The sequence below is a fragment of the Haliaeetus albicilla genome, chromosome 15 (genome assembly GCF_947461875.1).
Source record: "Haliaeetus albicilla chromosome 15, bHalAlb1.1, whole genome shotgun sequence".
NCBI classification, from domain to species: Eukaryota; Metazoa; Chordata; class Aves; order Accipitriformes; family Accipitridae; genus Haliaeetus; species Haliaeetus albicilla.
Window position 1 is genome coordinate 18602542 of NC_091497.1, and position 27655 is coordinate 18630196.

Below are 27655 nucleotides of genomic sequence, written 5' to 3' on the forward strand. Positions count from 1 at the left end.
TCAATGAACTGGCAATCAAGCAGCTTGGATCTCAAAACCTGATTTAAACATTAGTAAGGCAAGAACTTTGGTGGATGTAGCATTATACCAGTTTTGCTGGTTTATCCCCAAGGAGCAAGATTTAAGAGATAAAATGTCACTCTTGAACCCTCCCCCAAACAAAGGCTTGAGGGTGGGAGGAAAAGGGTTGATTTCCTAATTCTGTTGCTGAAATCTCCGACAGTAACAGAGTATCTGGGCTGGAAGTCCTGCAGACCTACCTGACCGCTGGCCCCTTTCTTCCCTCAGAGGCTCAGGCACCCAAAAACTATTCCCTGCACTCTGTAACACCCTTAATGTTGTGGGAAAGAGGCAGGCTTTAGAACAGTCCCTTCTCCCATGGCCTGCAGCATTAAATTAGATGGTATGGTATCAGCTGGAAAATTCCTTGCAGGAGTCTCCTTCATAATAATAGTTTTTAATCACAGACCCCACAGACTGAGTCTACCATTAATACTAAATTTTAAGTGTGATGTGACATGGGAGATGATTCTTTTCTTTCTATTAGTGTTCCCTAGACTGAAAAGAGGATATTCTCTGGATGGCTGGTAAGGTCTTATTTTTACTATCTAATTTTGCTAATTTGCAATCAGCACCTGATGGTGGGGGGGTTTATGCTTTAGACTTACAATTTAGACTCTGCTGTAAGTGGAGGAGCAGAAGCCTGCTCTGCTTTTCAAATTATTCCCTTGTGAGTTGTGGTGACTTCAAAACCAGAACCTCAGCATCACTGACACCATCCTCAGTTATGGTACTGAAGGCAGCAGCTCTCCTAATCCAGGACATCTGTGAGGGGGAAGGCACAAGGCATTTGTACCAGCTATTTTCCTTGCATGGTCCTTCAGGGAACAGGAGCTGCATGCTCTATTTGACCTTGATGTGCGACAAGTCAGGAACTCCCTTGCTTGAGAACCCTCCTGGAGTGAAGTGGGGGTTACAACCCCAAGCAGCTCAGTGGTATAAAAATTGAGCAGTTTTGCACAAGACCGCTGTGCAGACATTGAAATTTTTGTATTACAGAATGATCGCATATTTTTACCCTTAACTGCAACATGTGTAAAAGCAGGGAGCAGAACCAGGCACAGTCTAAGTGACCAGTAACTCCTGTATGCAAAGCATGAGTAATGACTCAATGACACATTCACTGGAGACAGGTAAATGAGAAAGCAGGAGCTTATCCTTGAGCCCAGCAATTAGGACAGTCCCCTGGTTCCTACTGTCAGGCAAGTAAGTGCTAATACCAGCTGGTTGTGAGTGAAATGTTAGGTGTGATCCTATTATACCTGCTCCCCTGTGTGACTTTCAGCAGGAAGACATCCACCTCAACTGCTTGAGCTAAATAGGTGATTTTTTCAGGCACAAACAACAGCAGCTCATCAGGTGTACAGAAGCTGTTGGATGTCACAAACATTTGCTTTGTAAGTGACAAAAGTGTCATCTTTATGGATCTGTTCTGGGCTTGTCTAAACTTCACAGAAGTAGCCTATTCATCACCTCAGTGTTATTTTTGGATCTAACGCGTTATGCCTAACTCAAGGATTCTGGATTCTGCCTACAACAGAGCACTGCACTTGCTAACTTCAGTCTAAGTGCTAGTGAAACTACTTCTGGTGCAGTAGTTAGTCAACTTCAACTACTGCACCTCTTCCAGAATTGCAGTTTGAGCTGGTGGAGGTTTATTTCCACCCAGCTGTGCATTCCATCTGAACAGCTGGCTTTTAAGGTTCTGAACAAAAACTCCCAAACTGAAAGAAGCAAAAAAGTGAGGGGCTCTCTCCCCAGCACTTGTACCCAGAAGGAATAAATACTGGCCTCAGAAGAAATTCATGTATGTTAAAAAAAGGGCAACTCCTACATTGATAATCAGTACCTTTAAACTGAGGATAGAGTTCAAAGTGCAAAACAGACTTGCATACACACGTGGCTGCATAAAGGAATCATCAAATGATTGTCAGTGTGACCTACTGCTGAATACACTCACAGATTCTGTCTCATATACAGCTGCTGCTTTCTGCTTTTGCCTGGAAGGGATGCAGTATCCTTGACAAGTACTTGCCCAGTTATCTTCATCTTTTTTTTTTTTTGGCTGCTAATTTACTGTCCTCTAACTAACTTGCAACTAATACATGCTAGGATGTAGCTGTTTCTCCTTGAAGCAACTCCCTGTACCATCCAGAGTATTACGGTTAGAGTAAAACATGCTAAATTAAGCAGATTGTACAGGAAATAGGAAAAGTGAGAAGGGCTGTTATTTAGGTACAAAAAGCCCAGCATATTATAAACTGGTACTGACAGAACCATGAAGTTACGTTTGAAAAGTGATTACTTCTTTCATATAGACATCTACTATTTTTGATCAAGTTCTTTAATAATCATGAAGGTTTTATCTCTGCAACATCAGCTGTGTCAAGCTGTTGTATAATCTCTTTAAGTATTAATGGTCCACAAACACCCATCTTTTTTGATTGTTAGGAGCTGCACAAGGCAGCTTTGATATGTGGGATTCAGCTACCATTAGCTGTGTGTTTCTGGATTTGGCATTTCCAGTTCTGGAAGGCTCTTCTATGCATCACAAAATACTTATTAGGGGAAACTATCAGGGGAAAAGAATGACTTTGGTGTGCAGGCTCCCTGGGTCCCGTATGAAGACAAGGAAGTACTGTACAGTGAACGAACAGCACTGTCAGGCTGAGCAGAGACCTGCTCTACTATGAGGGAGCATAACTTACCCCACCACAGGCTCTGAAAGGTCTCTACGTGCATCAATGCTACAAGCTTTTTAGCAAATACTAAAGAAGCAGCTTTTGGGGCTTCTACTGGCTTGGTTCCATGACCCTATTTCCCCTTCAGAGCTTTAGACACTGGTTTTGAGGTTGAGGCTTTTTCCTGAGAAGATAAATGTGGGGTCAACAATGTTGAGGGTTTCAAAGTCATAAAACCATTCATCACCAAGAACATACCTTCTGTAGACAGGCTTGTTGCATCCCTTTATCTTCCCTAGTGCCTCCTGGATTACCTTCTTGGTGGGTAATCTAAAGAATCTGAAGCTCAGCTGGTTAAAGCAAGGGTTACTGACTTTGGCTGCAAAGAGTCAGCCTTTCAAGTTGAGGCAGAAGATGAAGTTTCATGTAGCAGTTCAACTAATTAGCAGCTTTTCCCTGCAGAACAGAGGTGCTCTCAATCACCTCACTCCTCTCACACTAGCTCTCATGCTCATCCCATTACATGATAATGCAATTCAACTAATTAATTTTAGTGACTTTTTAAATAGAAGGTTAATTTTCTGCCATTCTTATGATTTGAATCAAATCACTGTGTACTTGCACTGTGTACTCCCCTCTTTGGCCGCAGCAGGCTATTAACTTGGCTCAAGGTTCCTGTGTTATTGCTTAGCCATGATGCAGTAACAACCTCTGTGGGAGTGCTACTCATTCTGCAACTAGTTTAAAAAAAAAAAAAAAACAACAAAGTGAGCAGTGTACACTTGGAGATGATTTTGCTGCTGCAGGTGTATTTTTTGTGTATAGGCACCTCACTGGTCTCCAGAAAGGCAGTGTTCCCTTGGCTTTGGTCCATTGGGTTTAAAGGGAACTAATTGCCAAGCCACTCTAGGCATAGCCTGGAACAGGACTCAAGGACATCGCAGCTGGCACAGCACCATGACTGCAAGCATCACTGCCAGTAAGAGGCTGCAATCACTTTTTACAGGCAAACCTGTGACAAGCGCAGATTTTTAACTGCAACTTCGACACCCAAACTGTGATCGCTTCTTTCACATTAAGGATTCTATGCTTTTTAAAGAAATTTAAAAGGAATGTAAACATGATTTCTACGAAACTGACCTATTTGAAGCCTCAAGTAGACTTTAAGACAGGAGACTGCTAGAACACTGCAGTTATGCACCAAAGTTGACATCAAAACAGGGTGTTTGCCTTCTATCTGTGCTAGAAAACACACACAGATCTTAGGAAGAGCCATATGTATTATGTTCACAGTAGTACAGGTGAAGGAAGCAAAGTGGTGAAAAGATACCACCCATGCCATCTTCTAACAGATTCACTGCCCCTTCCCACCACACTGAATGCCTGTGATGTCACGAACCAGAGAACAGTTCATAGGTCCCTGTTGTACAAACCAAAGAAATACAGACCAATCTAAGGCACACGTTGAGGGAACTGGGCACATCTAGGCACTCAGGCTTGTTAGCTCCAACATAAGGATTAGCCAAGTTGGTCAGACCAGAAGGTCCTTGTAACGCTTGTGTCCCATCTCTGCTGGTCGCCAGGTTCTCTCTGTCGCCACATGGCCATGTGGAGAGTGCCTGAGACCACAGCAGGCAGGCTGCCTCCCACTCACCCTCTGGCACTGCAGAGTTTAGCCAAGAGGAGCCACATCAGCCTACCTTCGGGCAGCAGGTGTCCACAATTACACAGAAGCTGGCCAAGTCAGAGATGCTGAAGCATTCATGAATGTGTTATACAGGTGACAAGAATAAAAGGCATAGTCTTTCATGTGGTTGAGCAAAGCCTTCCCAACACAACTTTCACAGCTGGCAGTGAAACATACAACACTTCAATACCATCATGGTAGCACGCCAAAATCCTTAAGGATGTTCTGACATAAGGGCAAATTCAGTTCTTTAGTAAGCAATTATACACCAAAGGATGTTTTGCTTCCAATAGGTAAAGGGACCTCTTCATAAACTATTTTGAGATAAGGGAACTTCATAGGTAAAAACCAGTATTCCAAGTTATAGAAGAGGTAAAACTGATGATTCAAGATGACACGATCAATTATTTTTAAAAGATCCACAAAAAACTCTCCAACTGTCCGATGAGGTTTGAATGGATAGTAGAAGTCTCTTATAGCTGCTGCCAATGTCCGGTTTCCTAGTGGTCCAAAAATAGATGTTTCATTTCCCAAATAAATAGGTTCTCCACTGAATAAAATTATGCTCGTATAGTTTGTTTGTATCTTCTTAAATACAGCTCCTAAGTCAGCTAGCTTCTGGTATGTTCTCAGTATAAATTTAGAGCATTCATAAGAGTCAAACCATACTGTTGATTTTTTGTCGGGACTTGCTTGAACTGTCCAGGTCTCATAGTAAATGCCAGTCTCATTGTCGTATTTTACCCATTTTGCCATTTCATTAAACATGGTTCCTATAAGAGATGAAAGTAAGTATTACAGAGACAAGGTAACAAATACGTGACTCAAAATAGTTTCCATCTATTTCAAGGTTCACCTGCCTTCCCTGCAAAAGTTTACCTACAACATTACCTAACCATACAAAGACACAAGGCTTGGGTTGGAGGGAGAAGTGATATCCCACTGAATAAACTATATTTACATGTAAGTTATTTAAACTGTAATTCCTTTTTCTGCCCCATTTCCTGCTACTATGCCAGAACATCCAAATGGCAGAGAACCATGACACTTCTCATTTTGTTTTATCCGTGTTGACAAACAGGGCAGGTAGTACAATCCAGAAGAGATCCTGGCAAAGTGCTCACCAGTGCAACAGGTGTTTCTGCACTTCCTCAAGTTTTAACTAAATTCAGCAATTTAGGGCAGAAGTTTTCATGTCTCTCCACAAAAGAAACCTTAGACTGAGCTACCCTGCTTTTCTAGTTCAGCTTTGCTGGCTGAGCAGCTGCTAAGCTAAACAATATGAATTGGATGTGAAGACCAGTAAACTTAAAGACCTTGTGGGTTATTTTTTATTTAGAATACGTTTAGAGTGTTTTGGTGATTTCACAACTGGAATGAGGAAGACATCTTTAACTCAGCTCATCCCTCCGGTAGCTCCTTTCATTTGATGCATCTGCTGCCCCAAAATAGAGCTGAAGCACAGCACTAATCTTCCTTCATTTGTTTTTCCTGTAGTCCTAGCACTGCACATCAGCCTAGCCCTTCACGCCCTCTCTTTCCTCAGTCACAGCACAAGGTACAACCATCTATGACTCAAATCCATCTAGCACCTCACACTCACAGCATGACCAAATTTTGCAGATTCTTTTTGTGCGATACATCAGAAGACACAGTCAAGACAACAGATTGCAACTGTGATGGTGTTCCAAGCCATGATCTCTCTTTAGCTGCAAGTGTTACTGCTGTGGGTACAGTAGCTGTGCTTGGTAGCTGCTGAAAGATAGGCAAGACTTGCAAGCCAAGAGACTGGCAGCAGTTACCTCGCAGTTCAGGGGTGGCAGACACCAGACAGATCTGTGTCACTAACACTGCCCTGCACGCAACAGCCAGCCTCTTGCATTAAGTCTGAATTCACTGCAATGTTGCATTTATCAAGACCAGTGAAGAGCACTGCATGCCACACATCTCCCCCCAAAACAAGATGCAAAGGTCAGACTGCTGGCTCTACTCTTCATTAGAGAGTAAACACATCTCACACTTAAGTCTAAGGTAAGGCATGTGTGCAAGCTACTACCTCAGAGTAACTAAAGCTCTGCACATTCACCTTCTAGGCATTATAACTGTTCTTCAGACTTTAGAGCTTTTGGGCTTCACAGTAAACATAACAATCATTCTGTTTAGTCAAAGTGTTGCATACTTTCTTTTTTAATTGCCCATGACTTGGTTTAATAAAACAGCAAGTCATTCAATCTATCAAGAATGGTACTTCCTATACACTGTAGATGGGCTTGAAGCTCCCCTTTATCTTCTCTAATTCCTACCAGATTAGCTTCCTAGTGTGTATTCTGTAAGGCATGTTATTGAAAAGGATTTGCCTCTCCTAACAAGACCAGGATGGACTTAATGAAGTTCTCGCCTTAACATCTTAAATTAAACAAAAGTATTACAGGTTAATGCATGGCTCCATGACAATCTGTTGGAAAATGCCTAGACAATAAAAAATCAGACTTTGGATATTCCTGCCCTATTTTCACAGAAGAAACATACCCCTAAATAACATTAACCTGGCCAATGGGCTTTATAAGAAAAGGAGATTGCTTCACTGTGGTCTCTGACACTGCTGACAAACAGCTCTATAGGATCTCACAAGGGCAAAGAGGGTCCAGCTGTTTCATACATAAAAGTCCTCTCCCATGAGATGGGATGCTTTTTGCCTGCTCTCTGAAGGAAGTAAGTTCAGCTCATAACGCTGTCCATCTGTGCGTGCACCCACTCACCCTCTTCCACAGTACCTTTCAGATTCCTCATCAAATTCAGACAATTCAAAACTCTCAGAGATGCTACCTTCCTAAAAGTTTCCTGGAAACAGGAAGCAAGAGAGACAAGGAGGGCTGTAACAATGCCTCCACAAGGCACCAGTGTAACCTAACCTTTATCAGGCATCAAATAATCCACACAGGCAGGAAGCATTACAAGTTCCACAACTGTATGAAAACATTTAACTTGGTATTCATACAAAAGAATCCAATGATATCAGGCATCAAAGATTTAAGTCATGAGCTACAAACTCACAGGAAAGCAGCTCCGCTTATTTAATTGCTTAAAGAACAGCCTAGAATTTCTTAGCAGCACTGGATAGATTATCTAGAGACTGAGTCCAGCAAAGCTGCTAAAGGTGGAAGCAGGCAAACATAAAGCACCACATCACACTAGCTGTAATGTGACTCTCCACTGTGCCTTCTACACTCTGCTAACTTCAGAGAGTAAGTGGTTTTGGTCACACAAAATGCAACTCTCCAAGTCCTCAGTGGACTTTGTTCATAAGTCATTCACAGTATTACTACAGTAATCAACCAGATTTATTTAAATGACCTTTTTATTTTAGGATTTCAGTGCTCAGTATACACCAGGAAGCTATTCTGGTGATCATCCACGTAGAGGTGTAAATCCTGGTTTTGTTCTACAACATATGACAGAGACCTATTACTGGGGACATTTGCGCAGTTTTTATGACACATAATGGGGGAGATGGAAATAGAGATTAATATTTTTTCTATTTTTGAGACTATTTCTAAATATGCTTTATTTGTTTGCTCAGTAATGTACACATTTTCACCAGTTTTTCCTATCTCAGCAGTCATCTGCCACTTCACAATAGAAGGTTTTGTTTTGGTGAAGCCACGTGAAAAGAGTACATAACAGTTCTGTATAAGCTGTTTTGCTATTTTTACACTCAAGAGACTCAAGTGTTTTTGTACAGCAACACCAAATGACTCTCATTTAACAACTCTTCAGTGTGCGTTGCTCAAAAAGCAGCAGCCTCATATCGCTTTCTGTATTAAAGAGAGTGCAGAGATAGTATTTCAGTTTGAAATTAGCATCAATGACTAACATTGCGAATAACCTACAAAACATAAATTAAAAGATACCGCTTGACACGAAGACAAGGCTGACTCTATATTTTATGATATTAGCACTATCCAAAGCATCTGAAATCTACCTGATATTGTGGTCATGAGAACTAAAGTTCCATTTTCCTTCCAGTGTGCATCATCTATTCCTTCATAAAAGCAGGCAGCTCCCTGGTTACACCAGAATGGTGCATCCATGCCAGGCCGGAGATGTGGAAATGTGCAGTTCCCAAGTTGGAAGAGCTCATACCACTCCATTGTGTAGTTTTTGCCCGTTAGAGAGCTCTTGAAACCCACAGCATCGTGCATAATTTTCTGGAAAAGAAAAAAAAACCACCAAAACCCCAGAACTTTAACATAAAAACAACTTCAGCTTGACCTGTACAGAAGATGCAATGCTTGGAAGCTGTTGTGTAACAGGGTGAGAAGAGGGGAAGGGGCTCCTCTAACATCTTGGATTCAGTAGCATCAATGCACAACATACTATATTGTATCACACACATACTTTTGTCACAGTCACACTGTCTCAGTGGTTGTCCATCCATCCATTGTAAATTCTGTTATTTGGAGGCAGATACTCAGTGGGAGCTCATCATCAAAACTCAAGCTTACTGTTGAGTCCTTAACCTCACAGGCTTATCAAAGAAATAAAGAGCAGAACTGAGTTCCCAAAACCAGATCTTAAAAGGAATGAAATAAATATTTCTTTTAAAAGCTTTATAGTAAATACATAAATTCAGCCTTAGTTTAACAACTGAGATAACGATATTTGAAGCTATTTCTATTTTTGACTCTGTTCTTGGTTTTGATGTTGCTATTTCATGTTCACTAGTATTTCTTTATTTGTTAGAGATCACGCTTTGAAGCTTAATTATGCTACTGCTATAGCTATAAATATTACTAAAGTTGAGATTCTTTCATATTTGCATGATTCTATGAATGGAGACTTTAATTCAATACTGATCATAACATTGAAGAAAGAACCATAAAAGCAACCAACTCCCCATGATCCACCGTTCTGACCAGCTAGCCGTCCACTCCTGACAGATATCCATGTTCATGCAAATATGTAGGTTTTTAACAACAGAAAAGTTAATACATTAAGCACGCATTTAATCTGATTTAAGGGGACAAATAAATGTATTTTCCTGATGCAGTGCTAGTGCAGGAAAAAAGAGACACCCAAAACGTAATGGGGTGTGTATACAAAACACTCCCAATATGCAGCTCTGTGGGGGAACACATTCAAACCCACTAACAGTGCTGGTCATACCGTTTTCTTTAGCCAAGCTAAGTTCTGTAACTTTTGTTTGAAACTTACTGCTCTTTGGGTATCTTTCCTATACATAGCCTAGCTTCTGTGCTCCAACACTCTTCCATACAACCTTACAGCTCCCATTCTTGACACCTGCTGTTGAATTCAGCTGAATTTGCCACTATAACTTTGTTAAACAAAAACATCACCTTACCAAATGTCCCAGTAGGTCTCCATATTTGAATTCCCATACTGGAGCCTGTAATCGATACACTTCAATGACATCCTCCTCTTTCATAACTGGAATGGCAGAGCCAGTGGGACAGAAGGTGTAACGAGCTTGGCAGTAAGGATCAGTTTTTGGACGGTAATCAAAGCGCCTGTGTTGAGAAAGAGAAGCACACAGAATGATAAGCACAGCTTCATGGCCAGAGTAACTGCCTCATGGCTTCCTAAGGGCTGAGCAGAAGAGGTCAAGAGTCCAGCCACCCCCAAAGACATATTCTGTGATCCAGATGCTGTAACACTTGGAGTACACAAGTTTGTAAGGCTACTGAGGTGCATGTCTGCAGAAACAGGACTTAAGGACTTAAGACTCATGAATGCAAGTCACACTGTACACAGTACAGATAGTGAAGGAGTGGAAATGATGCAGATTACAAAAGGTGACTTGTACTCACAAAATCAGAGACACATAGATGCTGGGTAGAGGACAGTTTGAGACGTGCGTCAAAACATTCTCCTAACAGTTTGTCTACACAGGGATTGACCAGTTTGCTCTGGGAAACTATTCTACACTAAGAGCTCCCCAGATGGAGCTATTTTTACTCTAGAATATTGACAATATCAGAAATATTCTATTCCTCTATGCTAATTTAGATAAAGAGGCCTAAGAACCTAGCTAGGATCACTGTCGTCATTCATCATTCCTATTAAAACTCAAAAACTGAAGATCAAATCTGCTTACATACCACACTACATACGAAGAGCAAAAAACCTTTCTGACAAGTCTTCCTTTCCCAATTTCCTTCAGATTCACTCCCTGTATTTCACTTAAAACAAGGTTCCTATATTCCTTTTACCAAGACAGATTTGGCTACACAGGTTGCCCAGAGCATAGCCTGAAAGTAACACACTCAGTTGCCCAGGGCTACTGAATGGCACAAATACCCCAGCCATGAGATGACTCAAGGACACAGGACTTCCTGAGCCATAGTCCAGTAGCCCTGCTGAGACACAGCTGATTTTCCCTGCGGACTTCTTCTCTAAGCTTGCTGGGTACTTCAGCATGTCTTCCTTTATTTTGTCCAGGGGAAAAAAAAGAATAAAAAAGAAAGAAAAGAAAGAAAGAAAGAGAGAGAGAGAGAAAAATCAACAACCAAAGACTTATACCAGACACACATTTAAGTCCTGTTTCTAAACTGCGCACCTAACATTTTCAATTTCCCCTCCCACTGCACCTTGCATCTGATAAGAAGGTAACAAGCATGTTAAGAAGCATTAAAATACCACATTTCTGAATGTCTCACACTGACAGGCTCATACTCCAATTTTGACCATTCCGAGACCCAGCCTTGCAACTACTGAACTTGCTGGAAAACCCGAACGCCTCGTGACTGCAAGATCTGCGCCTTCTGGCATCACCTGATACAAATTTAACTGATAGGAATTACACAACAGGGTTTCAAAACTTCAGGCGTGCATTAGATAGCAGCTAAACTATAATGCCTCCCTTTACAAACAGGAAGCCCACACAAAATACACATGCAAGCGTAGCCCTTCTCCTGAAGAGGGTTATTTCCTCAGCATAACCAAAGCCGTAGCGACTCGCTCCAGCAGAATGCGGAACATGCACTGTTCTGCTTTCCCCAACACCACCAGGTCTCCTCCTGGAACCAAGACAGTTCCAGAGCCGCGAACGGGATTTTATACCTTTTCACTTATCATGAACCGAAGTATGAAGCAAACTTAAATTTTAAAAATAAAATAAATCGTAGCCAGGCTTCCTCATCACAACTTTTTGCTAGAACAGGAATGAAAGGGCCATCTTCAAAGCAAGGGCTGCCGTTCCCGGGGGCAGCAATCCCGCTGCTGCCAGAGCCAGCGCAGCTCTAGGCCAGGGACGGGGCACCCGTTCCCCTACGCTTGTGAGCTGAACACACCGCATACCGTATAAAAGACAAACACCCCCGTGATTAAGAAAGGGGAAACTACCCACGGCCTTGTTAGTCTAAAACTTAAATGAACAAACGGAAAACTGGCGGGCCGAGGAGGCGGGCGGTTAGGCGCAGGCAGCCGGGCCGGCCGACCGGGCGACGGTGCCGGGCGGCCGCGGGGACGCGCCTCTCTCCCCCGCTCCGGCCGCCGGGCCCCCACCGCCTCACTCACCTGTAAGGCACCGGCCACCGCCGCTGCGGGGAGCGGAGCTCCCCCGAGAAACACGGCCCCCAAGCCGCCGCCAGCAGCAGCAGCAGCGGCAGCGGCAGCGGCAGCAGCGGCCGCCGGTAGTGGCGGGCGGCGCCCATGGCGGCGCGGCCTGCAGGGCTGCGAGCCGGGCCCCGGTGCCGCGGGCGGGCGGGCGGGCAGGGGAAGCGGCGGGGCTGAGGCGGGCTGGGCGGGAAGGGGGCCGCCCCTGCGCCCGCCCACAGGGCCCGGGGCGGCCCGCGCTGGAGGGCGTGAGGCGGGCAGCGAGCTACATGCGGGGTCCCGAGCAAACGCGGGTTTTTCGTCCTCCTCCTGAGGAAAACCAGCCGTGTGGTGAATCGTCCCTTAAAGACGTCACTTGACTGGACTGCGGTTTCAGTTTTCTGGAGACCCGGACAGCTACGCATTCTTTTAACGTAGCCGAAGTCCTTGTCAGCAGCCCGTATGCTGCTTCAAGCACTGCTTCGGAGCCACTTTAAAACGCGCATCCAATGCCCACCCTTACGACCAGAATCCACCGAGAGGGATGACTTCTGGGTCTGGACCCGGCACCGTGAGGTGAGGCCTCACCACATGGCAGAAGGGCTTCTGCTGTGGTAAACCACATAGCCCTGAGCTTCTTCTGGCTGCCCAGAAGTCTTGTCTGAAGCCTTTCAGGGCTTCCAGCTAAGTTCGTGTACCCGTCACCCATTTCAGAACACTTACTCAGGTTGTAACAACTTACATTGCAGGGATTATAGGGCAGTTTATTCTCTCATTTTTATGACAATAGTGAGAACTATCTTTAAGATGAACTCTGGCTAAGAGAAACAGAGGACAGGTTGGCCAGCAGGATCCCTGCAGCAAACGCAGCTTTTTCTAGCTCTGTAGAGTTCAAAACCGGCTATGCTGGCGTCAGAGTCCAGGAGGCTAAGTTTGGTAGTTGGCATCAGCAGTGAAAGCGCTGGTGTGTGCTCTTCAGTGGGTAAATAACTGTGCTGTGGACTTTTGACTATCGGGAGCCAAGCTCATTGCGTACGAGCCCCTAAAGAACAACCAGTTCTCTAGTCAGCACTATGCTAGGCTATACCCAAACAAAACGAGGTGGAAAACCCTGCATCCTACATAAAAATGCAGGATAGGCTGCTGAATATCAGTTTCAGTAATGCTGGAGGTACTAAAGGTGTTCAGAAAACCATAAGATGGCTCAGCTATTAAAATATTTCATTTCAGCAACATTTCTGTCTCTCACTTCATTGCTCTCTGACTCTATACTGCTTATCTTTAAAATCCATGCCATTCAGCACAATACATTAATTTCATGCGTGTATACATAATCTATACACACCTATATTTCCGTATTTCATTTTAATCTCATGCATGTTGTGTCTGCTTTAAAGTAAAGCTCTGGTTTTGTTCTTTATAAAATAAAGTGTCCTATTACTCATATGTGTTTCTGAGCTTGAGTGTAGTACAAGATGCCAGCTCTTTCATCTGTTCAAAAAGGTATGTGTCTGTATGGCATATAGCCATAATTCCTAGGTTTAGATATTTTGATGTGTAAATCGGGAAGTGCTTTATGAAATACAGGAAGCATAATTTATCCCTTCTATGAAACCAGGATGCAGGGAAGTGAAATGACATAATTAAGGTGCTGTAACTGCTTGTTAGTCAAACTAGAAATACAGTATGAACTGGTTCTTAGTCCTGGCGCTATTAAGTCTCCATTCAGGCACTGCTGTGGTTGCTGAAGGTGTCAGGTCAAATGACTAAGATGGCAAAGCTATTGTTTTGGGGGGGGTTCTTCATTTTAGTAGCATTTTTGTATCTTACTTCATTGCATCCTGTAGGAGTCTCTTGCAGCACAGTACTGTTTTTTCTTCTCATATGACCTAAGTTATGTTGTGAACCATATTTTAACACAGAACGTAAATGACTAATAAATTTGTGAATAAAAATACTTGAGCTAAAAAGCTCACGTCAGCAGTTTCTGAGTCAGCAGATGTCTCGTTTATTATCCAGAAACATGTCAAAGTGCCCTTTATAAACCCACAGAGCTGATCTGTATCTTTGTCCACTAGCAGGCTTAGAGGACAGATTGAGACTGGCTACAAAGATCAGCTTCTGGAGTTGAAAGGATTCCTAAATTTTTCTCATCTCCCAGAGTATTTTCTTTTGATTAGTGAAAACCAAAACATTTTCCTGAAACAATGAAGAAGACTCTCGGCAATTTCCCATTATAAAACAGTACCTTCTCCATCTCTGCCCTTGACAGCAACAGGATGGAAGGAACAGAGAGAAAGGGGAAAATAAACCCTGCTGCTGCAGCCAGAAGTTGTGGGTTTGAACAGCTAATTTTGTTTTGAACATCTACATGAGTCATCACACTGTAATAGTCACAGCAAAGAGGTTGTTGAACCTGAAGTAACAGCTCTTATCTCACAAAAATGAGCTTCTCTGGATGGTGCTTACATCTTCAGGTGCACATCTGCCAGCCTATATACTGGCAATATGCCATTCCTTAAGAAATTTACAGTTATATATGGAACACAGTAGACAAAACTACATAACTGGCAGTTTTGCTGCTCGCGGGGCTTTTTTATACTCACGCTGGCATACGTTAGCTATTGAGACAGCTGGATGCACACTGAAAAATACAAATGTTACCTGAACTCATATTGAAGCCAGACATCTTGAGAAAAGGAGCCTCTGCACCTATACTCTGCTACATAGCCTGAAATGCAATCTGAACTGTGTGTTGGGGTGGGAGAAAGTCAGATGCCATGTCTTTTTTAGAAGAAAGGAGAATGGCTAGGCTTTGTGACTGTGTAAGGTAGGGCTAAGGGTTCCCCTCAGGTCCTCCTCAACCCTGAGAGCTAGGATGAGGGCTGTGCTCAGGACAGATGTGCAGTTCAGTGGGCATTTGGGACTGCAGGGCAGCCCCTCATTTGTCTGGCAGCTTAGGGGGCAAGTGAGGGAAATTATTTCTTTCCAAGCTGGAATTCCAGAGAGGCTCTGCTGAAGCCTGAGAGATAGGATGAGGGCTGGGATAAGGATGCAGATGAAGTTCATCACGAGTTTTAAGCTAAGAGTGACTCTCTGAGATCTGCTGCAGGGTAGGGATAAGTGAATTGATGTCAACTGGATGCAGTCTGTGAAATACAGAGAGCTACCCAAGTCAAACTAAAGCTAATCTGAGAATCTGTTGTTAGGCAACTAAGGCCCTTCAGAGCAGGATTTCCACTAGAGAAAATATCTTTCTCAAATCCTGAGCAGTAGGAAAATGGCTGGGGTCCAGGACAGAGCTGCAATTCAACCAGTTGAAGCCTGAAGGGGACAGTATGCCAAAGCACAGGGCACGCTTACCCCTTCAGGGTGTGTAGCTGGTTTCTCAAGGTCTGATAAGAACTATCGTGAAGAAAGCCAGAAATGGCTCCCGCCTAGGCTCTCCGAAACAGCTCTGCTGAGACACCTCAGCAGGGGCTCCCTGCTCCTTTCCTGGGCAGCTGCTTTTAAGATGAGGCTCTTGCCTCCCACCTGAGTTACACTGCAGCCACACCTGGGCCCAGCCCCGTACCCCATTGATGCAGACCCCAACCCACACATCTGTCATTCCAGCTTGACCTTGGGTCTGCTCCATCACCATGGACTTGCCTCGTGATCGGACTCTTGGGGGAACGTCACTGCTACCACCAGAGCTGCCCTGCTCGCCTTGCTCAAGGAGGGTGGGACTGGGCCAGGGTGCTGGGACACCGGCCTCCACTTGCTCTGTTATTGTGCTCAGCTCCCCTTGGGGAGCATCCAACCCTTGCTGTGCCCTGGCACCCTACTCTGATGCTGCCACACAGCAGAGCAGTGAATTCTCTTCCCCATTCCAAATACACGTTTATCTGAAGTCAGATAACACCTTTTGTCAGTTATGCTAGCTCTAGGGGTGTCAGGGAGCAGCAGGAGTAGGGCTGCTTTGCAAGGGAGGACGAGCCAGGAGCAGAGGTGACCACAGTGCAAGCAAGGGCAGTGACCTCAATGACCACAGTGCAGTCCTGAAGTTTCTGAATGGGAACAGGTATGTAGTAGTGGCTGGATCCAGCAAAAACCCCAGACACAGCAAAGTAGAGTCAAGCCCAGGACTACCTATAATATGTGTCCCAGGTCCATCCAGGAGGCAGGACTGAAGATGACGCTACCTGCAGCACAGGTTCACAGTCTGTGCAAGAAGACCAGCCTGTATGTCAGGACAACAGGAAACAGGACTGGACATGCATACCTACAGCATAGCTCAGGTCATGTCTCCATGTCCAGGCCTAAGTTCACATGTTGCCCATGGGTTTGTGGCCAGAGGGTGTGTGGGTGGAGGCCACAGCTGAGGCTGGCCAGGTGAATTACAGGGCTACTAGTGCACTCAGGGCTCTGACAGCAGCTTCTTCTCCCATCAAGGTGTGTCCTCTCACCTTGCAAAGATCTGGCTTCAGAAGTGTACCCCTTGTGAAATGGTCTTGTTGCTACTTGCTGTTGTGGGCCCAGGCCAAGGAAGAGTCATCACAGGGCTACTTCAGGGTGATACAGAGCCAGGTCAAGAACATGTCATGAGCTGGGATGAAAACATGGACGTAAGACAGACACAGAGGACCATGACAAGGTCACAAAGCCAAGGCTGGGACATGGCATGAGCAAGTTGGAGCTAGACCATGGAACAGAGCCAGGGCAGTTATGGAGCTGGCACAGAGATGTGACATGGGGGACCTGAAGTGGGACGGGAATATCAAATCCCAGTCAAGTCCAAGGTCCATCCAAGAAAAAGGGCTACCTATAATGTGAGTCTGAGGTCCACTCAAGAGACAGGGCCAGAAACAAGACTGGAGATGAGGTCACTGACAATTCAGGTCCGTGGTCCATCCAGGAAGACTAGCCAGTAAGTCAGAACAGAAAGGAGCACGGAATTCCAGCTCTGAAGGTGCTCAGTTCCCTAGCTCTAATATTAACCATGGCCCTAACACACAGGAGTTTGGGACTCCACTCCAAACGTATCTCCAAACGTGCATTGAACTTAAACTCCTTCCAGACAGCAGCCTCTTCCTAGCTCTCAAGCATGAGGAGGACTCCAGTGGGATTCCAGCTCTGGAGACTCTCAGTTCCCCAATCTCCATACCACCCCCAACTCTCCTGCAGCTGAGCCTAAGGAGTCCCATGCCAGTAAGTATGTTGAACTGCCACTCCACTCTCACCAAACATCTCTGGGTTGAGATGGCTCCGCTGGAATTTCCCTGTGGTCCTACTCAGCCTGGAAAGTAAGGTGAGGGTTTGGTGCTGTACAGAGCTCTAACTCTAGGGTTTTGAGCTGAGAGGGATCTCCCAGTATATGACTGTGGATTAGGTGGTCAGGCAATCGAGGGCTTTCTAAGCTGGAGCTGCGCTGCAGTCCTGATAAATCCTGAGAGGCAGAGCGTGGACTGTGGTAGAGACCAAGCTGTAGCCCTACATTCATTTGGAGCAAACATTGCTCAGCAGACAGCATCTGCCCTTAAGCAGGGAGTTTCCCTATCATCTTGGCCCTTTCCTGTTCAAGTATCTCCCTATCCATCATTCTGCAGAGAATCCTGATCTCTCAGTGTATCGCTGACTGCCTTTTACTACAGAAAGAGACTTTGCTTTCATATACCATTTTTGTTCTGCCCAGTCTATGCACTGTCATGTCCCCTTCAGAACCCCCATACTCCAAATTTTTGGAAGACACCCATTTTTCTGCAAGATCCAGCTTTTCAGCCCTCTGGTCCAGTAAAATTGCAGGTTTTCATTATTAAGCCCAAGTTTCTTATAAGAGAAGCAGCTCATGAAAAATAAAGGACCGAGAGCTGAGAGATCTTGCTAAAATTAAATGCAACTTGTCGCCGGTATGGCATTTGTGTGCACAGTTGTAAGGAGGAGACTAGAGGCGAATGTCTGCCTTGGCCCAAGCGAGCCCTTTGGTTCCCTAGGGCAATGCCTTAATGACTAACCTGGGAGCGGGTGAAAGAAGAAAGGTTGGTTTTCCAAAGAAACTCTTGTTTTTCCTGGTAAAATGGAGCCACTCCCTGGAACACAATATGAGGTTAAGGGAGCCAAAAGGGGTACGTGGGTCCGATGAGTAAGGGTATCGCTGAAACAAACAGCATCAGGACCCAGCAATACTGCTGGCCTCTACCCAAACTCCACTTTTTTTTGGCTTTCAAAGCAGTATATTTATCACACCTATGTGTAGAACGAACCAACCCCACACGTACACCGCTGAGCCTCTGCGAGGTCCTACTGGAAGCAGAGCAACTTTCAGACGTGCTACGGGAATGCAGAGGCGTAACAGCATTGCGAGGGTCACCGCGCAGCACCCTCCCTGCCTTGCCGCTCCGCTGCTGCGAGCAGGCCCCAAGCCGCAAAATGGAGGCCGCGCCGGCTCCCAGCGCGCAGGCGCAGCAGCAGCAGCAGGGAGGGTGCTGCGCGGCGCGGGGTCGCCGGCTGGAGCAGCCTCTGCTCGGGCCTGAGGGGCGGGCGGCCGCCATGGGCAAGCGGGTGGCCCTGGTTCTCGCCGGCTGCGGCGTCTTCGATGGCAGCGAGATTCACGAGGCCTCGGCGGCGCTGGTGCACCTCAGCCGCGGCGGCGCGGAGGTAGGGGGGCGGCGGGACCCCGCTCGCCGGCACTCCCGCGGGGCGTGTGCGGAGCCGGCTGTGACAGGCTCCCCGGGGGCGGGGAGCAGGAGGAGGACTGTCTCCCCCGTGGTTTTGAGCCCCTCAGCAGCCGAGGGACCCCCTGTGCCGGGGCAGGCCATCCCGCGGCTCGGGCTGTTTGCGGGATAGGAGCCTCTCCCGCCTCACGGCGGTCTTTTCCCCGCCGCTGCGCACTACCAAGCCTGCTCCTAACCTCTCTCCTCCCTACCTTTTCCCTCCCGTCCTGTTTCACCCCCCTCCCCAGCGGTGCGAATGTCCCCCTGACAGGAGCGGCGGCCGCGGGGCGCGGGCAGGCGGCTGAACCGCGGAGCGGCGGGAGGCCTTGCCCTGCTCCTGAAGACGGGACCCGGCTAAAATTCCTGATCGGCTTTCCCATCGCTTTTGCAGAAGCCGGGCGCTCGCCCTCGCTCGGGTTCGCCCGCTCGTTTTCTGCCAGCTGTTCCTGGGCGTTTTCGGTAACCGGGGTTCCACGGAGAAGCCTGGAGCGGGATGTGGTGTGCTTTGGTCCCGCCCGTGGCTTCAGATGGCGGAAGGTGGTCGGTCGCTTTCTGCCTGTGTGTAGCTGCGCTCAGGTGTCTGATGGTAGCAGCAGCACCCCACGTTTACCACAAAATTGTCTTCTCTAAAATTAACTAAAGCGGAGAGTGCTCAGAAGTCTGCAAAGCAAGCATCAAAACAGATAGGTGAAAACAGCTCCTGCAGTACACCTTTCACAGAACTTTACGGTTTTGGTGCAACTTTCCCCTTTTGTGCCTAACCAGCATATGTTCTTCCATTTTTTGCTTTTCCTTCCTGCTACCAGTCTTGTAGGAAAGTGAGTAACTCTAATGTCTGCACTAGAAATGCTTCTAAAGTTTGCATCTTTATGTTTTAAACTTTTTTTTCTAAAACTCTTTTTTTAGCACTCCAATACCATAACAGTTAAGAGCAGCCTTTCTGTGGACTCAGCTGTGTGTCCAGTCAGGCTGCCGGTATAAATTGTGGTGCTCTGTTTGTCCTTGGGGTTATCTGCAGAGGGAAGGCAGGCCCTAGCAAAATCAGTAAGTTCAATGTTGGCGTAAGAGTGGACTCCTGTCAAAAACCTGCAGGAATAGGATAGGGAGGATGGCCAGGTCTACCCATCCTAATATGTCACCGGTCACTTTAGGTATTTAATGTGATAGATCCATCCTGTGGAATCCACTTCTCTTGGATAAGAGACTTCAGGAACAAAAACTGTATTGATTAAATGTTCTTTATTGTGATCAATATGCATGAGTTCTGTTTATGTTCACAAAATTGCTTCATCCCTATATTCTAGGTGAAGATATTTGCCCCTGATATTGAGCAAAGGGATGTAGTCAATCACCTAAAAGGAAGTCCAACAGAAGAGAAGAGAAATGTGTTAGTTGAAAGTGCCAGACTGGCAAGAGGAAACATTCAGGATTTGGCTGAACTGAAAGCTAGTGAATTTGATGCGGTCATTTTCCCTGGTAGGTGCTTTTAAAAGAAAATCAATTGTGGTTTTTCAATTGCAAATAACTGCTTTGCCTCTGCAACTTTTTAATTTTTAAATCCGTTTAGAAAATAAATCATACTCTTGAATTTGTGAGGTGTGTGGGTTTTCTCTTTCTTTTTACTTATTTTCTTTTGAGGATGAGAAAATGTTTCAGCAAGCTCTCATGGGCTGGCAAGTCATCTCAGTTTATTTATTAATTTATAGTTCATTAATTTTAAATGCTAGGGTATTCTTTTGGTGTTAGGTCATACATTGCACTGTTCCTTCTTTCTTAAGATTGTGAAAACTTTAGTACCTACTTGTGGACAAGAACACTGAACAGAGTAAAAAAGTAAGGCCAGAACTTGACATTACATGGTAATGCCTTATTTTTAGGGCCTCTGAAATTGTTGGCAGAATAGTAGGTTGCCAAGTAGACTATATTCCCTGTCAGATGTGAGTACATTTTGTTTTAATTATGTATCTGGTCTGCTGCTGATCAAGTTATACTAAACATGTTTATGGATAATTTTTTATTTATAGACCACAGAATTGCCTTTCAGACAGAAGTAATTGTAATCACTTTAGAAATGAAGAAACCAAAGCATCACGAGGAAATTGGGACTTGCTGAAGATCACTTTCCAGAATATTCATAGTACTGTTAAATATTGCCTTCACAACTGTGCCTAAGCATTAATTTTGAAGTTGTTACACTGCCTTCTGTTGTAAGGCCAGCAGAGGGAGTGGGTGTGTAACGCAGAGAAACATACTTCCAACGCTAAAATGAGTCGGTGACATCAGGGCTGATCAGGGAGTAGAGGCTAGCAAGTATTTTCGTTATTACTTTCATGCTGTTATAACCTAGGCTCAGGAGGGTTGCTGTAATAACTGTTAGAGGGAAAAAAACCCTATTAAGTTTGGAAATTAAAATCTTACCTCAGAGATTTCAGATAACATTCAAAAGTGAGCAAAGACTAAAAGGAAAAATATTAAAAATGCAAAGCTTCTTGATGTTGTTCATTGAAGTACTTGTGGAAATTTCTGTTTGTTTATTGTAGAGAAGTTGATGTTGCACACATTCTGTAAGGAATCAAATGTAATGGATGGTTACACTTACTAATAACCTTCTTTGATTATTCTGATGGTTATAAATCCAGTAAACGAAGGTGCTGTAAAATATAATCTGCTAGTACAATTAAATGAAGATTAAATGCAAGTAAAGGATTGTTATAACTAATTTCTAGAAAGACAAATCCAACATTATTTTTAATAGGAAATTATGTTATCATTCACAACTGGTATGTCTCAGAATATCATGTTATCATTTCCTTTTTATGTAATATCCATTTTGTTTTTATTGTGTTAACTTTTTTTTTAAAATCCAAAAATAATTCTAGGGAAGGAAAAAAGGTCTCATATTTGCTTAAATATTGAACTAAAACTTGAGAGTGAATTACTGTAGAGGGTCAAATCACTGTTTGCATTACTCTTGTGAATTGCACTCTTCTACTTTTAACTATCATTGGTCTTTCTTCTGATTTCTGTCTTGCTTATTGAGGGGTACATATCAGATGTTGCAGCTTTTCCAGTGACTAGCAAATGAATGTGAGGTTTCCTGTTTGTCCATTTGTTGCTCATTGAAGCAAGATTAAGCTTTCTGGCTTATGTAACATACGTGGTATAAAAACTGTGCAGTTAAACTTTTAACACTGTAAACCCATCATGTTTCATGTGCTGAAGGCTTTCAGTATAGTAACTTAACGGTCCTATATATGCCAATCGTATGTTGTAAAAAAAGGAGAACTTCTGTCTGTTATTGAATTTAAAGGCTTTTAGCAGTGTCTTACATTTGAGCTCTTGGGGTTTTGGGTTTGCTTTTTTTTTTTTAGGTGGTTTTGGTGTAGCAAAGAACCTCTGTTCCTGGGCTGTAGATGGCAAGAACTGTACTGTCAATGAGCACGTGAACTCCACACTCCAAGCTTTCCACAGTGCTAAAAAGCCCATTGGTTTGTGCTGTATATCGCCAGTTCTGGCAGCTAAAGTCTTTCCTGGTTGTGAGGTCACGGTCGGCCAAGATAAAAACATAGATGGAAGGTAAGAAGAAAATGGATGGAGATAATTTACATGGGAATTAGGATTGGGAAATGGCCAGTCTTTTGTGCAAAAGTCTGAGGTCTCTGGTGCCAGTAAACCTTGGGTAACTTATTAGTGATATTTTTTACGTATTTCAAATTTTCACTTGCATAATAGTAGTAGGCACAGAACTCTGACGTACTGTGACAGAACTGATGTACTGTGGCTCTGCGTTTAAGACCTTGTTTTCAAAGATATCAAATCACTTGTTGTGTCCATAGGGGATGGAAGAACCTGATAGTGGCAGTCTGTTTGACTCCCTTGTCATCATCAACTGAAGAGTCACTTAAATATTATTATAGTTCTCTCATTCAAGTTAATGTTGGCAGAACTTTATGGCTGTATCATCTCTTTATGTTAATTACAGTCTTTTATTTACAGATTTCCTGATGCTGAAACGGCATCTGCTATAGCAGAGCTTGGATGTAAGCACATTTGCAAAAACGTAAATGAATCCCATGTGGATAATGTCAATAAAATAGTTACTACCTGTGCTTTCATGTGCAAGGCTCCTCTGCATGAAATCTTTGATGGTATCGGAACAATGGTACAAGAAGTCCTGAAACTTGCCTGACTGGAAATGTACAGACTTCTGCAAGGAAATCAATTTAGCTAAGCATAAGTATTTAGCTTCCTTTGATTGTATTAATAAAATAATGCAACTACTGAACTTTACAGTTCCTGGTTGGTTTGTTGGTTTGGTTTTTTTTTTAAATCTGTAATACATCAAGTGCTTATTGCTAAGTTTATCTTATTTATTTCTCTTAAAATAGAAAGCATGCGTTGAAGGTTGTTGTGGTGGTGATGGGGGTTTTCCCCCCTTTTTTTTTTTCCTCATGAATCTGAATGTATTCAGTCTTGATAAGATAATGTAGGAACCCTCCATGTCCAATGGGGTTTTATCACATCACTAATGATTATCAGTAACTCACATTTGGTGTTACCCATCTGTCATTACAGATGAAATAGCTGTAAATGAGTCTGTATACCTTCAGTATAGGTGAGTAATTAAATTCTACTTTCTGTTCGGAAGGGAAAAAGAAAAGAATGTGGTTATTGGGGGTTTTTTTCTTCCCTTGCAAGTATAACTAATAGACCTCCAGAATCTTTGCAGAGCCCCCTAGATAAACTGACTTTACAGACCAAGAGTCAGAGGCTTAAGTACAAATGAATACATTGCATGTGGAAAACACACAAGTTTTACTCTAATAAATGAAATAATTTGATGTTTAGTTAGTAAAATGAATTAGCTTTATTTTGTGATTTTTTTGCATACAGAGTTTAGTGCCCTAAGGAAGGTACATCCTATATACGTTAGAACATGTGCTTTGATCTTGCAAATGTGAGCAAAGGTCGTCAGCCCACCTTAGAAGCACAATCTGGCAAGGCTTTGTACTCCTGCAGGAGCTAAAAATTCCCAGAATTCATTATCAAGGCAAGTTGATTGTCACTGGGGACGCTTAATTGTCTCAGTGTAAGAAGCATTCTGATGCTCACAGGTGTCTGTCACTCATAACAAGTGTACTGTAGCCCATGCTTTGGAGTGCCTGAAGTAATCTAAACTGTCATCACTAGTTAGTGCTAATCATGTCTTGCTGAGTGAGCACCTTGTAACTGGAGCAGGAATACAGCAGGAACAAACCTTATACCACAGAGCAGCCAAAAATGGAACTGGGAAATAACGCTTTTATGACAAGGTGTGTTGAGTTGTCCCTCTTGCTCAGCAGCTGGTGAGATCAGGAGGGGCACTAACCTTTACCTCATCGATGCCAGACCAATCATTACAGCAAAGCCTGACATGTTGCAGAGTAGCAAGTGCTACTACTCTGTATATGTGCTGTGTTTATTTTAGCACAAACATCAAAGCTCAGAGGTAACATGTGGCCTCTTCAAGGAGGCTTTAGAGCTAAATCTACAGAACTAAATATATAAAGGTTTTTATTACTGTCCTTCTCACAGTGATGTTTCTCATGGGCACTGCATTTCCATACTCCTCCAGAGTTTGGATTTCCTTTATGGAGTTATTTAGCAGAAGCAGAACATTCAGCCAACTTCTGGCAGAAGATCCGGGAAATTTTTGTGTTGGGCGCAAGCAGTGCTCTGCCTCTAGAGGTATAAAGATAATTGAAGTCGACTGCCAGCAGAGGATCTTCTGTTCAGCCTGACTGAGCTGTGCACACAATCGCTAAATTATATAGTTGGTCTAAAACCACAATATTGGACTGAGCATGGCTCTTGTGTTACAGGAGTCCTAATAAAAAGTGCTTGAGTCACTAAATAAGAATTTGTCCTGAATTTTGCATTTGCTTTGTGAACAGCATCTAGCTGTTGGTTGGAACATTCAAAGGAAGCGTAGCTTCTCCGAAAGCGCTTTAGCTGACTGTCCTGATAAAAATGTACTTAATACAGAACAGTCCTCTACTTTTTCTAGGTTGTAGACGGTCTCTAGAATGCCTTCTGTGGCTTCTGCAGGCAGGATGCTGGAGGCATTGGACTGAAACTTTTTCTCCAAGTCCTCCTTTTTCAGAGGTTTCCTCCAGTGTCCGTAGAATGTATCGCAGCGGTCGCCGATTGGGTTGCCATCCCGAAGTGTGACATTCACTTCGCAGTAAAGACTCTCAAAGCTAGGTGTGTTATCAGGAGGGTGCTCCAGCTGTGTTTTGCCAAGGAGCTCCCGCAAGGCTGGCCGGTGAATGTTCTCACTGGTGAAGGACTGGACCGACACGCTGCCATCCAGCAAAGCAGAGCATGCGACAAACTGGAAGGAGTGTCGAGCTTCGTGCTCTGAGGTAGGGCTGGGTCTGTTCACATATTTGACTTCTGGAACTTTGAGAATGACTTTCTCAATTTTATCAAGGGGGAGAAAGTTGTCACTGCTCTCTACAAGCTTCCTCCTAACAGAAGATGCTGCATCAGCCACCCAATGTGTTCCAAGATGAGCAGGAAAGCGTTTGATGGCCACATCTTGTTGGTCCAACAGCCAGGGATAGGACTGCAAGGTTGGCAGAGCCTGTGGGTTGTAATCTGTATAAAAGGCACCTATCCCTGACTCCATGTCCAAGATCTGTTTGTTTCCTTGAAGGCCCTGTGATGCTAAGCAAGCTGCTTCCAGTCCATGCTTGGCAGCATTGCCAACGTGGAGGGGCTTCGTTTGGGTTGCTGCGTTAGCCAGTGGGGCACCTGCATAGGAGGCAGCAATAGCCAAGGCGTTTTTACATTTCAGCTGGTTGAGAGCTAGCAGTTTAGCACAAGCTGCGGCACTCCCCATCGTACCAACCACAGTCGGTGGGTGAAACCTGAGAAAACAAAATCTCTTCATTACAATATTTCAAAAAGTCATCTGAACTCACTATATACACAAGCTCGAATTTCCTTTCACTGCTGTGGAGGATGGATTGGATCTTAAAGAAACATACACGCAGAATTCATATGTGATCATAATGGAAAAAGTTATCATTTTTCACCAGGAACAAGTTAAACTGGAGTAGTACCACTTACAGCAGGTCTTCCCCAGAAAGCAATTGAAACATTAGAACTGCTCATAGTTCAAGGCATACTGAACAGAATAATGGCAAAAGCATCACAGTTTATAGTCATCTATAAATTATCTGTAAATAATTTATAGTCATCTATAAATTATACATATTGGAGGAGGCAAGTTTTATTATTCTGAGCTAGTTTTGCAAAACTGGTAGAAGGAACACACAGAAAAATAGAAAGAAGACATCTAGTCCCTCGCACACTTCAAGGCTTTCCCCTAAGCACACCCCATCTTGGGCTCTGCTCTGAGGCCAGCAGTGGTCACTCCTTTCTGCTGAGAGCAAACCACTGTTTGCAAGTGAGGCATGATCGTATGTATCCAGGAGAGCCTGAGACCTCTGCTCTTAAACATTGCCCTTCTGCTGCTGTTTTTAATTAATAGGGAGATCATCACCTCCTTGTAAACTGATCGATGCTCTCAAAAAGAGATCTATCAGCTAAGCCATAAGGAGTCATGTAAGTGCATTTATGTTTAAGATGAACCTTTCCTAAATTTCCAGACAAATGATACAGGAAATATGATTAACTGTGCCATTTGTATTTTAACTGGCATTTAATTAAGTATACTAACACCAAGAAAAGAATCCTTCCACTCAAAGCATTTCTATGTACCTTTTTGGAATATTCCTGGCTTCGCTGGAGAAGCGCAGCAGCCTGCCTTGCACTTCAATTCCCACATTGAAAGCTAAGAGCAGATCGAGACCTGAGATTTTTTTCTTCTGAGGAAAGGCCTCTGAGAGTGCAATCACGGCAGGGAGCACAGCCCCGGATGGGTGTGTGGCTGGATGCCATGTGTCGTCAAAATCCATTGAGTGCACCTAATGGAAAGAGAAGCCTTGACTTGTCATCAGAAATAAAATCTGACTAGGCAAGATTGGCTCATTCAAATGAAACTACGGTAACTGATATAAAAAAGGACTGAAGAACTAGATTTTCCTTAGAAAACAAAACTTCAAAATTCTTTCTTTTAAGACCTTGTCATGGTTTAACCCCAGCCAGCAACTAAGCACTACACAGCCACTCACTCACTTCCCACCCATCCAGTGGGATGGGGGAGAGAATCGGGAAAAAAAGGTAAAATTTGTGCCTTGAGATAAGGACAGTTTAATAGGACAGAAAGGAAGAAAATAATGATGATGATGATGATGATAATAATAATATGATCATAATAATAAAAAATAATTGGAATATACAAAACAAGTGATGCACAATGCAATTGCTCACCACTCGCTGATCGATGCCCAGTTAGTTCCCAAGCAGCCATCCCCTCCTAGGTCAACTGCCCCAGTTTACATACTGGGCATGACATCACACGGTATGGAACATTCTTTTGGCCAGTTGGGGTCAGCTGCCCTGGCTGTGTCCCCTCCCAACTCCTTGTGCCCCTCCAGCCTTCTCGCTGACAGCACGAGAAGCTGAAAAATCCTTGACTTAGTCTAAACACTACTTAGCAACAACTGAAAACATCAGTGTGTTATCACTGTTATTCTTCTCATACTGAATCCCAAACATAGCACTATACCAGCTACTAGGAAGACAATTAACTCTATCCCAGCCAAAACCAGGACAGACCTTTACTCCCAACATCACTTGGTGAGAAGTGGCAGTGCAATACAAATCTTGCCTCAGAGGAGTTTAATTCTAATTGAAGTTGCACCAGTCCAGAACCAGTATGACAATGTATCTTATTTCATACAATAGGTTTTTGCTGCTTTAATTAGACTGGTATAATTAAAGCAGCAGTTCTAGGTCCATGATGTGAGTGGTGACTCTTCACTTCCCCCAAAACTGTATATAAACACAATGAAATTACTTTCCCAGTGCTG

The 27655-nt window shown here is 44.0% G+C and overlaps 3 protein-coding genes across 4 annotated transcripts in view; 1 reads left to right on the plus strand and 2 right to left on the minus strand.

Annotated features, from left to right (window-relative positions):
• Positions 1-4003: 4003 nt before the first annotated feature.
• Positions 4004-12161, minus strand: CLN5 (CLN5 intracellular trafficking protein). Its single transcript, XM_069802517.1, has 4 exons — positions 11965-12161; positions 9791-9956; positions 8411-8636; positions 4004-5201 (listed from the first exon to the last, which is right to left on the minus strand). Exons 1-4 carry the CDS (start codon positions 12099-12101, stop codon positions 4690-4692), a joined length of 1041 nt encoding a protein of 346 aa, XP_069658618.1. The 5' UTR covers positions 12102-12161; the 3' UTR covers positions 4004-4689.
• A 6214-nt stretch (positions 12162-18375) lies between these two features.
• LOC104322339 (glutamine amidotransferase-like class 1 domain-containing protein 3, mitochondrial) lies at positions 18376-22964 on the plus strand. The gene is made up of 4 exons (XM_069802518.1): positions 18376-18618; positions 19979-20150; positions 22046-22250; positions 22671-22964. The coding sequence occupies exons 1-4, from the start codon at positions 18391-18393 to the stop codon at positions 22861-22863; spliced, it is 798 nt and encodes a 265-aa protein (XP_069658619.1). The 5' UTR covers positions 18376-18390; the 3' UTR covers positions 22864-22964.
• A 559-nt stretch (positions 22965-23523) lies between these two features.
• ACOD1 (aconitate decarboxylase 1) overlaps positions 23524-27655 on the minus strand; it is a 32625-nt gene continuing 28493 nt past the window's right edge. For both annotated transcript variants that reach the window (XM_069802514.1, XM_009925475.2), the window contains 2 exons: positions 26442-26647; positions 23524-25585 (listed from right to left, as the gene is read on the minus strand). In XM_069802514.1, the coding sequence (XP_069658615.1) occupies positions 24631-25585; positions 26442-26647 (1161 nt within the window). In that variant the 3' untranslated portion in view covers positions 23524-24630. The remainder of the gene's footprint in view (positions 25586-26441; positions 26648-27655) is intronic.

Excerpts from the sequence above, each read along its gene's own strand:
- CLN5 (XM_069802517.1), bottom strand. The coding sequence starts at position 12,101 with ATGGGCGCCGCCCGCCACTACCGGCGGCCGCTGCTGCCGCTGCCGCTG. Across the intron at positions 9,957-11,964 it reads CGGTGGCCGGTGCCTTACAG|GCGCTTTGATTACCGTCCAA; the intron begins GTGAGTGAGGCG and ends TTCTCAACACAG. Across the intron at positions 8,637-9,790 it reads GAGACCTACTGGGACATTTG|AAAATTATGCACGATGCTGT; the intron begins GTAAGGTGATGT and ends TTTCTTTTCCAG.
- LOC104322339 (XM_069802518.1), top strand. The coding sequence starts at position 18,391 with ATGGAGGCCGCGCCGGCTCCCAGCGCGCAGGCGCAGCAGCAGCAGCAG. Across the intron at positions 20,151-22,045 it reads TGATGCGGTCATTTTCCCTG|GTGGTTTTGGTGTAGCAAAG; the intron begins GTAGGTGCTTTT and ends TTTTTTTTTTAG. Across the intron at positions 22,251-22,670 it reads GATAAAAACATAGATGGAAG|ATTTCCTGATGCTGAAACGG; the intron begins GTAAGAAGAAAA and ends TTTTATTTACAG.